This window comes from Alligator mississippiensis, unplaced genomic scaffold (genome assembly GCF_030867095.1).
Source record: "Alligator mississippiensis isolate rAllMis1 unplaced genomic scaffold, rAllMis1 scaffold_162, whole genome shotgun sequence".
In the NCBI taxonomy this organism is placed as follows: Eukaryota; Metazoa; Chordata; order Crocodylia; family Alligatoridae; genus Alligator; species Alligator mississippiensis.
In genome coordinates this window covers 16,843-33,864 of record NW_026775300.1, presented here as the reverse complement: position 1 = coordinate 33,864, position 17,022 = coordinate 16,843, and the positions used below count along the sequence as shown (strand labels likewise).

The window sequence follows — 17,022 nt, the reverse complement described above, 5'->3', positions numbered from 1 at the left end:
TTCTTAAATATGGGCACTATGTTTGCCCTTTTCTAGTCATCCAGGACCTCTTCTGATCACCATAAATTTTCAAAGATGATGGCCAATGTCTCTGCAACCACATCAGACAATTCCCTCAACATCCTTGGGTGCATCTCATCAGGCCCCATGGACTTGTACACATCCAGCTTTTCTAAGTAGTCCCTAACCTCTTTTTTCACCACTGAGGGCTGCTCACCTCCTTCCCAAATTATGCTACGTGGTGCAGTCTGGGAGCTGACCTTGCCTGTGAAAGCTAAAGCAAAAAAGGCATTGAGCATTTCAGCCTTTTCTGCATCCCCTGTCACAAGGTTGCCTCCCCCATTCAGTAAGGGACCCACACTTTTCCTGATCTTCCCCATGTTAACAACATACTTGTAGAAACCCTTCTTGTTACCCTTCACATCCCTTGCTGGCTGCAACTCCAATTGTGCTTTGGTCTTCCTGACTTCATCCCTGCATGCCCAAGCAGTGCCCTTATATTCTTCCCTAGTTATTTGTCCAAGTTTTCACTTCTTATAAGGTTCCTTTTTGTGATTTAGTTTACTGAAGAGGTCCCCGCTAAGCCGAGCTGGTCTTTTGCCATACTTGCTAGTTTTCCTGCGCATCAGGATGGTTTGTTTCTGCTCTCAGTAAGGCTTCTTTAAAGTACAGCCAGCTTTTCTGAACTCCTCTCCCTCTCAGTCTGGCTTCCCAGGGGATCCTGCCCATTAGTACCCTGAGTTTGTTGAAGTGATCTCAAAGAGAGAAGTGTCTCCCAGTACCAGCCCTGCAACCAGCAGGAAGCTGGGGCTGGGAGCTCCCTGCTGCCAGAGCAAGGGAACATTGTTCCCGCCCAGGCTTCAGTGGTAGAGTCCACCTCGGCAGCAGGCAGCTCCCATGGGCAGGGAGCAATCTCTTGCCCCGTGGTGGACAGCTGACCAGGAGCAGATTTGCTCCCAGTCAGTCAACACATGTGCTACTGTGCTGTTACTAATCAAAAGTAAATTTGATACTTGCATTTGTAGGTAGCAAATTTACTCCCGATTAATGAGGTTTACTGCATAGTAAGACTGTAGACATGTACATGATGCACACACTTATTTTACAGTAAACTAAGCTACTGTGCAGTTAAGCATCTTGTGTAGATGTGCCCAGTGCTTTGGAAACAGGAACATTTTCAACCCCCCACCCCAGGACCTTTTTAACAAGATGTTAGAAAGTTATCACGAAATATGTGAGAAGCAAGGGTTTTTTTGGTAATATCTTTTATTGGACCAGCTGTGTAGTTGGGAAAGATGTTAGCCATGTTTTTGGGCACAAAAGGCCCTTCAGGTTTGAGAGCAGCTCTTTTCTGGGCACTTAACCAATGTGATTTACTGTATTTGAACTACAATAGTTAACTAGTATCAAATTTTCCCCATTATATATTTGTAATCTCATTAACCACTGCATAGCAGCATATTGGTACACCTGCATAAAATTACGTTGACTTTGTGATTTCGCACAGTCTTCCCACATGCAGCGAATTGCATAGATGAGGCCTATTTACTTTGGACTACTGTAATAATGGGTAATGATTGGGTAAAACTCTCTCAAAGTTAATTTTGTGCAGTGAATTGTATCTCTCATACAAGTCAACGTAACTTTCTACTGTGTAGTCTTCTAGGCTCCAATTTAACTTTGGAGCTTAACTTTAAGCCTATGTTCAAGTCCCATTGACTTCAAGTAGACTTCAGCATGCTCTCACAAGCTTTCCTAAATAGGTCTGAATGTATACATAAAAATATCCTTTTAAAGCATATTCACAAAGCAAAAACACAGATCGGTATACCCACTTAAATCTCCCCTCCCCCCAAATTTCAGATTGAATACTAAACAACAGGACACGTTTTTCCTGTTAACTTATGCATAAGTTCCAATCATAAATTCATACATGCATATTAAATAGTATATGCACGCTGAATACTTTTACATGTGATTTATATATTGTACATAAATTTATTTGCTGTAAAGTTGCTAATCCTGTATTTCTAACAAGAACTAAGCAGTTTTGTCAGGAAATAAGTACATAGGGTTAGCTAAAGACATGTTTTATTTATTCAAAATAATATTCAAAATAAGTATAAAAACAATCAGTCTTACGAGTCCCAGATATTTATCAGCCACTGAGTTCAGTGCACTGGGCTAAGCGCATCATAGAGTCTTTGTGCAGCCAACTCCACCATTTCCCGAAGGGCTTCATCATCTTCACATCCTGGCTCACATTCAACCGTCTGGACGAAAAGACAGGTTAGAATAAAACACTGCTCTTAATTTATCCATCTAAAAGTTGTAAGTAAAAAAAAAGAGTCAAAGTAGCAACAAGCACTGCCTACAGTAGCCGTGCAAATGGAAAGGAAAGTTAGAGAGATTTCAGCCTCACCAGTTTTTAAGCAGTCTGTCCACACATACCAGAGTTCAGCAAAAGATTTATGTTAGTTTTGCTGAGAAATATCAAAACTAGCCACTATTTTTGGAAACATTGAATAAAATAGCTAAAGGACTGTGAACTAAATTCAATTCAAAAGTTAAATACTAGCACACCACATCAAGTGACATTCGAAGGTATTTAATTTGTGACCCCCCCCGCAGCGTTATTTTTAGGCATAAACTTGGACTAGCATTGAAATGCGAACATCACTGCTTTTAAAAACTCAGTTGCAACCTACTCAGACAACTGCAGACAACTGTCCTGCAGACAACTGACAAGGTAAAGTGTTTATTTCAGAATAGAACCACTGCTTCTTACTAAAACAATTAAAATATTTTTTTAAGGCAAAACACAGTAGGTATCTGAAACATGGCAGTTTAATTGAACAGAGAAATCCACTGACTTTAGTAAGTCCTTGAGTCATACTACTATAGGACAAGTGGCAGCAGACATTTATAGCGCTAGAAAACTTTTTTTTAAGCTTAGAAGACATCATATTCTCCCTGATAATACTAACTTGTCTGTTTTCTAAGACAGATACTCTTCCTGGCCAAGAAGGAAATGAGTCAAAGTCAGAAGCAAGTTAAAGGTATATGGATGGCTATCCTGCAGCAATGAGACCCATAGATAAACCCATCAGCACAGTCACTGAGCTCCATCATACATACAAAGATGTGAAATGAAATGAGATGCACTGTGCCCATATCTGAATCCAACCCTATATATAATGTTTAACATTATTAAATAAAGCCTTATTTAAGTAGTCACATTTGGTAATTATCAATTTCTTTTTAGTTTAATTGATTCCGAAACTTTTGTTTCTAGCAAAAGAGAGGAACCGGGTAAAAGTTAGATCAGGGGAACAGAAATTAAGAGACACTGGCATGGCTTGGAAATAGTGAGGCAGAAGGCATGGTAGATTTGCACCTTACAGACTGACTGAATCAGAGATGTATGGCATGAGATTTGGCAAACCTGACCTTGTGAAACAGTGGCTCAAACTCTCCCATCAAGTTTTATCTACACCAGAAAGTGACAGACATGATTAACAAGTTTAATTAGTACAGTATTTTATTATGTAATATTAAATGCAACTGAAGGCCTAACATAGGCAGGGATAATTCTAAACACTAGTTCTGATTCACACAATCAATGTCTTTTTTCCAGTGCAGACAAAGCCAGATTATAACAGAAAAAAGTTGCCATCATACCTACAAAACCAAACCTTCCAAGTACAGATGCAGCTTGCACTGGTGAAGGAATGCTTTTTTTTTTGTACAACTCATATCTGGCCAGTGAGCAAACTAAACTATGCCAGTAAGAATGCATTCATGCTACTATAATCAAGTCTATGTAAGGGTTTTTGCCAAAAGAGAAATGTCAAACAAAATTATTCGAGTCATCAGGTGTACCAGTATAAGTAGTGTTCCACATTCTTGGTTTTTACTGATTTTCACTGATAAATTCCCCAATCTTTTTTTAAGTCATTTGGTTTTTACTGATTTACACCTGTTTTTCAGTTCAAATCCCTGCAGGCTGACAGGTGGTTAACCATTTGTTCCCAACACCACTTCCTTGTAGCATGTCCAGGTATATCATCTTCACAAAATAGCCTATCAACACATTCTAATCAATAGAACAAGAAGCAATGGTCTCAAGTTGCAGCAAGGGATGTTTAGGTTAGATATAAGGAAAAACTCACACTGGGAGGGTTAGTAAAGCACTGGAACAGGTTACCCAGATATGTGGAATCTCTATCCTTGGAGGTTTTTAAGACCTGGGTAGACAAAGCCTTGGCTAAGATGATCTAGTTGGGGCTGGTCCTACTTTGAGCAGGGGGTTGGACTAGATGACCTCCTGAGGTCCCTTCCAACCCTCATTTTCTATGATTCTATGAATTTTATTACTTAACCTAACTGGTAAAGTGACAAGATCTCTTTCTCTCCATGTGTATGTCTGACATTCAGGCTTTGTATTAAATTACTGAAGGATCAAGGCCATCAAACTTGCCAGACCAAAACAGAATGGGCTTTTGGGTTTTTTTTGCATACCACATGCCCCCAAACAAGACAGGTATCTTGTATTTTGTAGGTGGAATGAAGAACAAAAGATCTTCCCTTGAAAATACAAGCATGTATTTTGCAGGGAAAACAAACAGCTGCAGTGGAGGAGAAGAAGGGGTGCATATCTAACATACTCCTAAACATACTAAGGTATGTCCTAACATACTCAGGTAAATATGGAATTTTTCCTTTGGAAGTGGTACACAATATTTCAGAGAATACTACATAGAAGTCTCTGACCTCTACTTTCTTGTCTTTCCTTGCCTAGCTGCACCTAGCATGTAGTACAAACAACAACGATCAATAAGTTTAACTACACCTACCCGAGTTTCCAATGAAATATTTGCAGTCTTTCCATCTACAGCGACACTTAGAATGGAGCCTTCTTTTCCACTTACACAGTCCTCTCCAAACATGTCCCTAAAACAGAGGCCTATAATTATAAAAACATAGCCAAATGGCAAACTAGTTCTTTGAGTAATTATCTTTGGTTTTTAGATTAATTCCTCACCATAATGTGTGTCTGTTTTTAGTCACTGAATAAATCATTAAACTTTAGAATTTTCCTGCGAGGAATTACTACTGTATTTTCTTGCATATAATCCTCCCCTCCCCCAACCAACTGGAGAAATTTGAGGGGGGTGTGAAGGTGTGGGTTATATGATGTGTGAACAGGGCTCTGCACAGGTTCTTGGCACCTGCCTGGAAGGAAGGGCAGAGCAGTGGCAGCATTAACTGCTGTGGCTCTGGGAATCTTGGCAATTAACACTACCACTGCACCTCTCCAATCCACATGCTGGACTGGGCCTGTGTGCAGGGCTGATCTGCAGCCAGACCCAGTGCACCAAGTCCAACCTGGTACATGGTCCTAGACCCTGCATGCCGGGGTCAGATCCTGCATATTGGCTCCAGAACCACCTGCCAGGTTGGACCTAGTGTGATGATGTCAGGGCCTTGTGCCCAGTCAGACCTGGCATATCGATCTGGGACTGCAGTGCCAGGTCAGACCTTCATATGGCTCCAGAGCAAGTGCATGGTCCTGGACTCAGCATATGGTCCTGAAGTCAGCATGCACTGGCCCCAGACTTGGTGTGCTCTTGGGCTATTTATCCCCAGGCCCAGCACAGCCTATACAACATGCAGAGCTGGCAACAGGCTTGGCTTCCTGCCTGCTGCTACTCAGGTGTTTACACAAGGTAAGATCTTACCAATCAAAACAGAGATACAAAATTAATGTAGTTAAAATCACATAATAGGTTATGACTTAATTTTCAGAGATACTGAGTTCCCACAGCTGTCACAGAAGTCAATGTTCAGCATCTCCAATGGAAAAACCCCCCCAAATATATCACTGGTTCAATTTCTTAATTAAACAAACAGAATATATTACGTTTTATCCCTTTGCTTTACTTAGTTGCAGGGATCCACAGAAATTAACCTGATAACAATTTGTACAGCATTTTTTAAAATTATGGTGCAGATACAAATATGTGAATGCAAATGGTAATACACAGATAACTATGTCCCCATAGGTCATAAATTTCATAACTCTATGTTATGCACATCGCATATGCATGGCAAACTATTAGCAATTCTAACTGATAATGTTCAACTGTGAATAATATGAAAAGCCAACTTACTGAAGCATAATCTCCAATCTCTTGCTATACACATCTATATCTACCTGTTTAGAAATTTTATGTACAGCAGCTGAAAAATAAAAGAGCCATCAATTACTTTTTGTTGATATTTGCTAGGAGGGAAAAAACAGTCCATTTAAAAGATGTGCTTCCTAAAAGTCTGCATGGCTTGCTTTATGGAAATTTATAAATATGAACAGAATCTTTACATGATAAAAAAAATACTAAGAGAAGAACTGCATTTTAAAGAAAGGCTGAAACCTGTAACTGGAACAAATGCTCTTATCTATGTTACTAAATTCAACAGAAAGTCTTAATTTTAATCAGTTTCACTTTCTTTTTTCCTCTAATACGTGACTACACTTTCTGGTGTCAAGCTAGAACACTTTTGGTTACAACTGTGCATAGAATACTTAAGGCAAAACAAGAATTCCTACTTCAAATGTTAGTAAATGGTGTGGCATCAACATTCCTTGGATTCGCTAGCTGAAATTTTTCACAAAGTAGACATCAAAGCAAAAATATGATGCTATTTTAGACTTAGTTTTGGTACTGCTTCATTGATATACAATGCTACTGCACCAACCTTGCTTTTATGTGCTCGCTTGCTCTCTCTCTGTGGGGTGTATGGGGGAGGGAGTTTCACTTTGGTTACGTGGTATTTTTTGTCGCTAACATGTATTTCATGCTCAGCCTTTGGGAGGGCCACATACTTTTGCACTTTCACCATTTGTTTTTAAAATGCGTATAATAAAGTATTAAATAGTCAAAAGTCTCTCTCTCTCTCCCCCTCCCCATTCCCTAAATTGATCCCATTTAAATTCAGTAGAAAGATAAATAAAAATAGGTCTGCTACTCAGGCTTTTTATTTAAAAAGGACAGACTATGAAATTAAGAAAATTAGTTTGTAAAGTCAACTGAAGAACAGAACGGCCTAGAGACTTCAAGTGCAGTAGAGTTTTGGAATCTCTAAATCAAAGTACAAAAACTATTTAGAATGTGCATTATGGGGAAGGGGAAAAATTCTTGTAGGCCAGGGCTCCAGACTGAACAGGATGAAAAGTCCACCTCAAAGTGGTATCAAGAATAAACAGAAATTATACAAGTAATGGAAAAAGGGACTGATGAGCAAAAGAAAACACCTACTATGTTACAGGTGGAAAAGTGTAGGGATGAAGTGAAATTTGCCAAACATCAAACTGAGTTAGACCTTGCAAGAGAAATTAAAAGAAACAGTAAAAGCTTCTTCAGCCATATAAAAAAAATACAGGGAAGTAGGGCCACACAGTAAAGAGAATGTGGTATCAAATACAGTTAGTTATTAAGACACCCTTAATTAAGTCAGTATTTTACCTCAGTTAATAACAAAAATATGAGAGAAAAAAAGCACACACACACATGCATGGACACACAAATAAATCATCCAGAATACAAATAACAGTTACAGTATTATAGTCTTAACACTAGTTTTCTTTGTTTATATTGCCATGACTATCAAGTCTCAGGGGAAAATAAATATTCATATATGTATGGCATGGCAAATCACAGAAATTTCAATTCTGCTAGGGTTTTTTGTGTGTAAATCACTTAATCTATTAAAAAAAACAAATCTGACTACTAATAAAAAACAGTAACCATTTCAACAAAACATCAAAACATTAAAGAAAAAAAGGCAAACACCCCCACCTTCAAAATCTGCTGAAATTTTCCTTACCCTGTTAATACCAGAGAGGTTAAGGTCTGTTAAGCATTACACATACATACACTAATCTAAATACCTTTCTGTATTTTGGGATTGGACTGAACTTCCAGGATCACTGTTGTCACAGTGTCTGCATACATATCATTAGCAGGATTTGCCACCCACTGGAAAATAATAAAAAGATTATGCTCGGGCAGCAGTATACTCAGCACCAACTGAAAAATGCAAGCTAAAAGTGTCGTAATACTCAGGGAATTATCTTGGTGCAAAACAAAACTTTATGTATTAAAGATGGAGTCATCTAGAAATTCCCTACCGCTTCCCCACCATGACTTATTCTTAGGGCCAAGAGGCCTCCTCCCCCATGCTTTTCCATGCTTGGTCACTGAACTCACTGAAGAGATCACTCCTGATTGAACCCAGATACTCCTTCTTTAAGAAAGAAATGTGGGTTTGGCATTATTTCCAACTACTATTTGTCATAAAGGAAAGGGTGTAGAGCCTGAAAAGGGGTATTAATTCTGAATTATCACTTTTAAAGTGTTTTTACACTTGGTGAAACAGATAGGCAAGGGCCTTCCATAAAGGAAGGTGTTACTAAAGACTCTCTAATACTAGCAACAAGTACAATAATGCTTACAACCAGTAGTGTAACTTGGGGAGGGCGGCTGGGGCACCAGTCCCAGGCACCAGTGTTGTAGAGGTGCCAGAATTGGACCCCCATCCCCTGCAGTCTGCTCCCTGGCAGCAGAAGCAGCTCCACAGCACTGCTTTCACATCAACAGAAACCATGTGCCTGGACATTGCTGCTGTTGTAGGAGCAACAGCCTGGGTGGGCAAATCATGCTGTAGCAGCAGCAGCATGGACATTGTTTTTGGAATCCCTAGCGCCACACTACCCCAGCCCTGGTGCAGGCCTAGCGTAGGGAAAACTCAAGTGGCTCCCTCCTCCTCTTTGGTGCTCCCTGAACCCTTCCTTCCCCTGCCACGTCCCTCCTGCAGGGTTCACCCAGGGTATAAACCCTGCTCATTAAACCTCTGCTTATATCACCCAACATCTTGGTTGTCTGACTACAGTAAAGCAAAATAAAAAGAAACTGACACCCAGTACATAAAATGTGAGAAGCAAGGATGTCTTGGAGTGATGCCTTTCACTGGACCAACTGCACAGCTGGGTAAAGTTTGACAAGATTTCAAATGCAAGAAGAATGCAAGGTGTTCTTCATCAGGTTCTGCATGTCTTGCATTTGAAAGCTTGTCTAAATCTATTCCAACTTTGCTGTGACACCACCTTAACAAACCTTTACCTCTCGCATAATTTCTGACATTACTCTTACACTACCACTGAATAAAATGACATATCAATGCAGGATGACAGCTCAAGGGAAACCATACCTGTGCCCTCATACACGTAGATCCCTACCCAGCAGAAGCTAATTAACGAGCCTACATTAAACTCTGCACTGATGCTGCCATCTATAACATTGTGTAGAAACCAGGTAATAGAATATTTTCCTCCCATTCCACACCTACCTCAAGTACCACCATGCCAGGCTCCTGGATCACAGTAATATTTTTGAAAACTTTCAAGGCTGGCTTTTGCTGGACTTCTATTTCTTCCACATCACCTAAAGTTGAGCAGGCATATTTGAGAAACCAGCAGTGATTTAAGCAGATGAAAGGACTGAAAACCCTCCTGACCCAGAGGGGTTTAGACTTAGGAGGTTGCTTGTAGGTGTAAACAAAACCCCAAATATGGTGCTTTAGTTTAAACTCAGCAGGTTCCCAGGTGAAGTCCCGCACATGCCCAAAAAAGGCAGCGTGTTACTTCAACCTGGCTCACCCAACATCTGTAAAGTTTGGGTGCTTTAGTGGGACTTTTTTGGTGCTTTATCTAATAGCTGATTGAATTAGCTTTAGTTAAAAGCACCAAAAGTCCTGCTGAAGCACCCAATCTGTATAGATGCTGCACAGCTGGGTTGAAGTAACGCAGTGCTGCTTCTGGTAAAGCATGTTTTTTGTTTGTTTGTTTTCTTAAATGTCTGCAAGCAGCTAGGTAGCCCTATATAATGCAATCTATCTTTTTCCCCAGTGATGTTGTTTCCTTTCAGTTTTTAATGTTTAATAAAAGTTATACTGGCCATTTTAGTTGTCATACCCCCATTACTCCCCCCACTGCTGTGGCAGGGAAAGCAGAAGTGGGGGGGTGAGGAGCCAGGCCCCTGCCCTTACTCCCCTGCCCCTTGGACCCCGCCATGCATGCCCCTCCACCACCTGCCCCTCCATGCCTGTGTCTGTTTCCATTGCCTGTCCTCAACCTCCCTGCTCCATGTCTGTGCCTAGCTCCCAACTCTGTCTCCCCCACCCCTGCTCTCCACTACAGCATGACCTCTCATGCCTTGCATCCCATGCCTGCCCTCCCACTCCCTGCCCACACCCCTCCTCACCCTCTGCTCCAGCTCTGTAGTTACCAGCAGCACAACTTCAGCCTGGCCCAGCCCCTGCTCCTTCCCGCAGCCTGCCTCTCCCCGTGCCTGTTCCCCCTCCCCCTTTCTGCTGCAGCTCAGTCTCAGCTCCAGGGCACTCAGTAGCAGTGGGGTCCCAACCCCTGGCCAGGCAGGGTCAGGGCTGGGAGGCCTAGAGCTGGAGCAGAAGGTAAGGGGGCAGCTGGAAGCAGGGGAGCAGTGGGTTGTGGGCCAGGCTGCAGGTTCCCCTTATCTCCCCCACTTTCTCCCAAACCACATGCTCTCTACCCTGCCAAACAAGCTACTACAGCCCGGAACAGGCAGTGACTCAGCTCTGACTTTAGCCCAGGGCCAAAGCCAGTGCTGAGCCACTGCCTGATCCAGGCTGGCATCTGAATCCAAGACGAGCTCCCCCACCCGGGAAGAAAAACTCACTTGGATTTGAGTAAATATGGTAAGTGAGCAGAGAGGGATAAGACTACAAATGCTACGATCCCAAAGGAGTAAACTATTTATTTGTGCATAAGTTGTAGTGGCAGTTTAGGAGAGGCTTAAGACATTTAATTACTAGGAACAGGTTGAAAACAATTAAAGACAGTATCAGGTAGGTTTTGATCAATGAACTGGAAGTGAAGGATCTTGACTTTATAAATCTGGGTAGGGTTTGTAGGAATTCTGCATTTTCCCAGGCTCATTACATTATATGCACAGGAAAGTTTCACCAAGCCCACCATGTTTGTACCGTGGCTACATCAGGTACTGTAAGAATCTAACAAAAAACCTTGAAACATACAATGTGTTATGGCACACAAGTTGTAAGAGTAAAGCAAAAGCTTTCAGTCAGATTTCTTCAAGAAACACACAGACGCACACACACTTAACCACTGTCTAAAGAAAAACAAAAGATCTTAAACATCTTTCAAACCATACCTGTGAGTTTCTGCAGCTGGTAATAAAGCAGACTGAAAGGGCCAGTATATGGAATGGCTTGTGTTTGTGTGACGGTGCTCATTGCCAAATCAGTGTAATCTGAAAGAGTTTAAAAAAAAGTTGGCCCTTTAAATTATTATCCCCCAAAAGAAGTCTCAATGCAGATAAATGGTGTCTACTATTACTTCCAAGGGTATACATCCTTCGAACAACAGAAAAACCCCCTCTCTTTTACCCACAAGAGGAGGAATGAATTTATTACTGGGAAGAGAACAAAGACCAGTGTTTTAGGCTGCACTTTAGATGTAAATTATATAGTATAGTCTCCTCACTCTCCTGTTGACTTCACTAACATATGTTCTCTTCCAAGCAACAAACTCATTCTTCTTTTAATCTAGTCAATCACCAAATTATTAAATAGAGCAGTGGTTCTCAACCATTTTAGACTTAAGGCACTCTTTATTAGACTTGAGGCACCCCTTGTGATGCTCAAGGCAATCCCTGGAAAATGCCAACTCTTAGTTTTCACTAATTTTTTTTACTGTGGAAAAATAAAAAAGGAATTCTTTTGTTGCAAAGAACTCAAACCACAATAAAGCAGAAGGGTTATTAATACTATGGATTTGTACCTTTGGTGCCTGCCACTTTAGCTGGCAGGTATGGGCTAGCCTTAATGAGGCTAGCATACGATCCCAGAAGGGCCTTGGGATTGGAGGAGGGGGGCGGAGCAGCCTTCATTTTAACCGAGGTCTTTAGAGCTGGGGCAGCAGTCTGCTGCCAGCAGCCAGAGAGATGCCACCAGCTACGTGGCTGCTTAGGAACACCTTGGAGGTAAGGGCAGGAGCTATGGAGGATGGCAGGAGACTGCTGGCCCTGGGTATGACTGAAAACTGCACCCTGCTGAGGAAGGGCGGCCTGATAGGATGTTCATGGCAGAACAGTCCGCCAGAAATGCCAGGCCAGTTACCTCCCTGGTGAAAGGCAGGTAGGGGCACCTTGAAACCCCAGCCCCCACATCCTGGTGGGTTACCCGGAGGTAGGGACAGGCATGGGGCCAGGCACAAACTAGAGAGGCACCTGAGCCCACAGGATGAAAGACCTCGATGGGCATGCCTGGCCCCATGCCACTGAGAGGCACCTGAGTCCATAGGCTGAAAGACCCTGGGCGGGGCAGGCAAGCTTAGGAGAAGCATCTGAGCCCATAGGGTGAAAGAACCTGGTGGCCCCAGCGAGGTGGCAGAAGTAAGCGGAGGCCCGTATAGAGTAGGGTGCACAACAGCAGCCTGAAGTGCTGTGCATGAGAGGGGCCAGCAGCTGAGTTCAGCCCGGAGTACAGCATGAGGCTGTGAGTTACGTAGAGTAAGATCTGTGAGAGGACAGCTTGAAGTGCAGTGTGCTCCCCGGCTGGAGAGTGAGTAGTGAAGCCTAAAGTGCCACGCAGAGTAGGGCTGAGGGGGACCCAAAATGCTGCATGGAGTAAGGCAGGTTGAGAGTGGTCTGGGAAGTGAACACTATGTGAAAGGCCTGGTGAGAGCAGGCAGAATACAAGAGGCCCTGTGAGAGGGTAATGTGAAAGACACTCTGTGGAGGACAGATTGTGCGTGTTGTATGTTAGAGGCCCTACAATGGCCAGAATTTGGCCAAGCTTTAGGCTGGAGCTATTTATCAACTTAGGTTGTCATCTGTGAGGCATAGGACACGATAAGGGGAGATCGGAGCTGTGTATAACACCCTTATCACTAGGGCGAGCAATAGGCAGCCTCCTGCCTTAGTGACAGCTCTCACAATTATTACCATCAAGGAGTGGCAGGAGAGAAAGGCAGGTGGTTAGCCCAGAGACAGGTGGGTGGACTGACATTGCGACCCAGCCCTGAGATGGCCCCATCACAGGATTCCTATTTGAAATCTCTGGATTAATCTTGTGAATCATGTTTGGACACTTAACCATGCTAGCATGGTGTGATACCCTGTAGCACCCTCAAAAAGATGTCAAAACACTGCAGTGTGCCATGACATCCTGGCTGTGAATCACTGCAAGAGAGCAATACTTAGCTGTGTTAGTCTGAAGTCAGGCAAAAGGCAGGGCCATGGTGACACTCGACAAAGTAGGCTGTAGCCTATGAAAGTTTTCACCTTTCTGAATAAGTTAGGTCTTTAATGTGCTATGCTACCCTGCCTGATTTATTCAATGATAACTTACTCAGATTTTACGGTACCACCACTGCTGGAAACAAAGTATAATGATGGCAGAAAGCTTTGACATGCTAGCAGAGGCAATATCAGAAATCTTTATATATAAGCCTTTCTATCAGTTTGAATCATCTCTAGTAAGAATTTCTTTTTACAAAAAACATCCTGCTGTTTTTCACCCCTATCAAGCAGCATTCCCCCAAAACTGAGCCAATGTAAAATATTTTTAGCTAATTATGGATCTCACAAACATTATAGAAGCTTAACTCATGAAAACTGGTTTATAATCTTATGCATGACAGCCTTTGCTTTTAAGCACAAAATTCAATTAGTTATTGATCATATTGCAATATGCTGTCTTTACTTACTGGAGAGGTCACAAGGTGAAAGGATGTGATAATTGAAGTTTCTTTTAACTAGGATCCCTGAAATTCGCTGTCCTTGCTCTGGTTTCTTATCTGCCAAAGACCCCATTACCTATTGAAAAGAAAAACAAAACAAAAAAAATCAAAATTGCTTCAAGGAAATCTGAAATTCTAATGGACAAGGGCTAGCTAAAGATGAAATGCAGAATCCTTATAAAAAAAAAAAAGTCAGAACATGACACCACCTCGGAAGATCCCAGTAAAGCGAAAGAGGAAAGATGTTACATTTTTGACACTTTAGAATCAACAGTTATTATAAATGTCTTTGTATTCATAGATTTCATAGACATTAAGGCTGGAAGGGACCTTGGAAGATCATCGAGTTCAGCCCCCTGCCCCAAGGGCAAGAAGTCAGCTGGGGTCACAGGATCCCAGCAAGAAAAACATCCAGGTCTCTCTTGAAGGCGTTCAAAGTAGGTTCTTGAACCACCTCTGGCGGCAGGCCATTCCAGACCTTGGGGGCTCGGACAGTAAAGAAGTTCTTCCTTATGTCCAGCCTGAAGTGGTCTTGCAGGAGTTTATAACTGTGTACCAAACCCCCAGTTTTTCTTTTCTAATATCTATGATAGATATGCATTCCCTTCCCTTCCCCAATTATTTCTGGCTTTTCTTCCTCTCCCTCTCTATTCCCTATAGACAAGCATAAGCGAGCTCAGACTTAGAATAAGCTTTAACATTTTTATTTTGGTAGCAAGTTTTTGGTTTTGGGTATCCACTGTTTTATATTGTATTATTATTAGGTTTGTATTAATTCTTACTGTTGTATATTGTATTATTATCATTTTCGTATTGATTTTTATTGTTTCATATAGATATTGTATGGTTTAGGCCTGTGTTTGTAAGTGAACCAAAGTCATGTCAAGTTTCCATCTCGTGTCCCCTGCCTGGGCATCCCGTGTTGCCACTATGAGTCATGTACTCCTCCCATGTAAATTGGTTCCTGGATGAATGAGTGATTGGGAATAATTGAAATACAATGGTAGCAGGCCTCTACAGAATGGCCTGTAATGATCAGGCCATCACCTCGCATTGATTCATCCAGGAACCACGGACCTCACCCAGGAACAGAGACAAGAACCCAGCGTTTGAAAGACAAAAGACCCTGCAGAACCAGCAACTCTGCCATTGTACCCCACCATTACAGACACCTGAAACTGCATGTCCCTGCATGGAGCACACATGCTTAGTACGCCAGGGGCTGACCCTTGCCTGGGCATGCCTCCTGTCACTAGGGTCACACAAGGTCTGCCCCTATAAAAAGGGGCAGTGAAGACAGACCCAGTGGGATGCCCTCTCCATCTGGACCAGCACCATGCCACACCACCTATCCACCCAGAGGACCTGCCACCGACCGCCCCTCCCGCCCCCACCCTGGACAACACCTGCTGGACAAGGACCCCTTTCCTGCCAGGATAGGTAGCTATCACTCCCCACCCTCTCTTCAGCCAAGGACTTAGACTCTGCTTCTCTTCCCTACCTGGACTCCAGCCCTTCCAAGGAGTCTCTTTCTCCTGCTGCCAGTGTGTGAGAGAATAGAGAATTCTAGAAACACTCAGAGGCTACTAATTCTAATGAATCATCATAGCTGCAGACTAATATTTTAAGTCAGATGGCAACATCATGAGTACTACAAATAAAAGCATGGAAAAATTCTGTTCCAAAACACTGTTTTTGGTCCGTTGTGAGGGAATTTGGTAAATTAAGCAGAGCAAAGTGCCTTCTTAGATGACTGATGCTTCTTAGTGATGTATTTATATCCAAAAGATTGCAAATAATTTTTCCAATTATTTGTGTAGGTCTAATAAAAGATATATTTACCCAATTAATTTTGTCTGCTTTCTTAAATGAGGTTACTCATGCTTTCATGGTTTTTGATCTCTGTTGCAATTTGAGTCCTACCTACTTTTATGGGTTTTATTGAAAAGGATAAACAAAGAGAGACTTAGGCAAACATCTTGTTAAGCTAATTGCCTGTCAGGAATGAGGGGACGTGGGTGGAGACAGAGCACTGCCACTCACCACCCTGCACTGCTGTCTCCCAGGAGCAGGGGGGAAGGGGAGGGAAGCTTGCTTCACCGTTCCTGGCAGCACCCCGTGCCACCAGGAAGCAGGGCCAAGGAGGGGGGCAGGGGAGGCCAGGGCTGCTGATCTTGCCTCCCCTGCTGTGTTGCCTCCAGGGAGTGGGGTGGGGCAGGGTGTTCTTCATCCCTGTCATCAAAGTGGCGCTCTGCTGCATTGCCACCGCCGCCTCCTGTCTGGAACGCTCTTGGAGCACTCTGGTTGTTTCAGTCAGCATTGTGATTGGCTGCCAAGACAACCAATCAGAGTGCGAATAAAGCGTTACAGACAGATGGACTAAGGCTATTATATTAGAATGTATCTAAGCTAGTTAATGACCAAGTTAAAATCACAATTATGACTGAAGCAATAGGCTCAAATTTTTAAATCCTCCAAGTAATACAATAATACTGATATTAAAAGGAATCACTTTAGACTTATCATGGGAGAATTTTTGGAGATAATTTCTTTTTAATCCATATCTTCAATCCATGTTCTAAGCATTGCAGTTCACTGACACAGCTGGCAAAGGACATAATGCCTTTTCTTACATACTAAATAAGACACGCACACCTTGTTTTGGGAACGTAGAATGAAGAAACAAGGTCCGTGTTGCTCCCCACCCTGTCATGGCCAAATGCTGACTGTGGGGGCCAGGGGAAGCGTTTATTTTTCAGCATCACACCACTTCCCTGGCAGCTGGAAGCTAGAGGTCAAACTCTGCCACAGATGTTGCTAAATTGGCAGTAGCTGTGACAGGATTAAGCCTCTAGTTTTTGGCTGAGCAGAAGACTCTCCTCTGCCCTCAACCCTCCTGTCTGTGAGCCAGAAAGGGAGCCAGCACCCAGGAGTCACTCCAGTGTCTCCATGCTTCCAGGCCAGTATAGAAATCAGATTCCCCAATTAAGACACATTCCAATTTTAGAAGCCTACATTTTAAGGAAAACGCTTTGCAAGCAAATACGGTATGCATCTATAAGTTACGTGTCCACAGGACCTTGGCCATAAATTTGAGTCTGAGACCCCAGTTAAAAGAAGCCACTCAAGAAAGAAAGTCATGTCCCACGTCAGTTTAAGAA

General features: G+C 42.6%; 1 protein-coding gene across 1 annotated transcript in view; it reads right to left on the bottom strand.

Annotated features, from left to right (window-relative positions):
• Nucleotides 1–2,074: 2,074 nt before the first annotated feature.
• LOC102558228 (cleavage and polyadenylation specificity factor subunit 3) overlaps nt 2,075–17,022 on the bottom strand; it is a 30,350-nt gene continuing 15,402 nt past the window's right edge. Inside the window, exons 9-15 of the mRNA XM_059720130.1 lie at nt 13,829–13,937; nt 11,271–11,369; nt 9,409–9,503; nt 7,952–8,039; nt 6,174–6,243; nt 4,857–4,953; nt 2,075–2,273 (exon numbers count right to left, since the gene is read on the bottom strand). Coding sequence (XP_059576113.1) covers nt 2,172–2,273; nt 4,857–4,953; nt 6,174–6,243; nt 7,952–8,039; nt 9,409–9,503; nt 11,271–11,369; nt 13,829–13,937 — 660 coding nt within the window. The 3' untranslated portion in view covers nt 2,075–2,171. The remainder of the gene's footprint in view (nt 2,274–4,856; nt 4,954–6,173; nt 6,244–7,951; nt 8,040–9,408; nt 9,504–11,270; nt 11,370–13,828; nt 13,938–17,022) is intronic.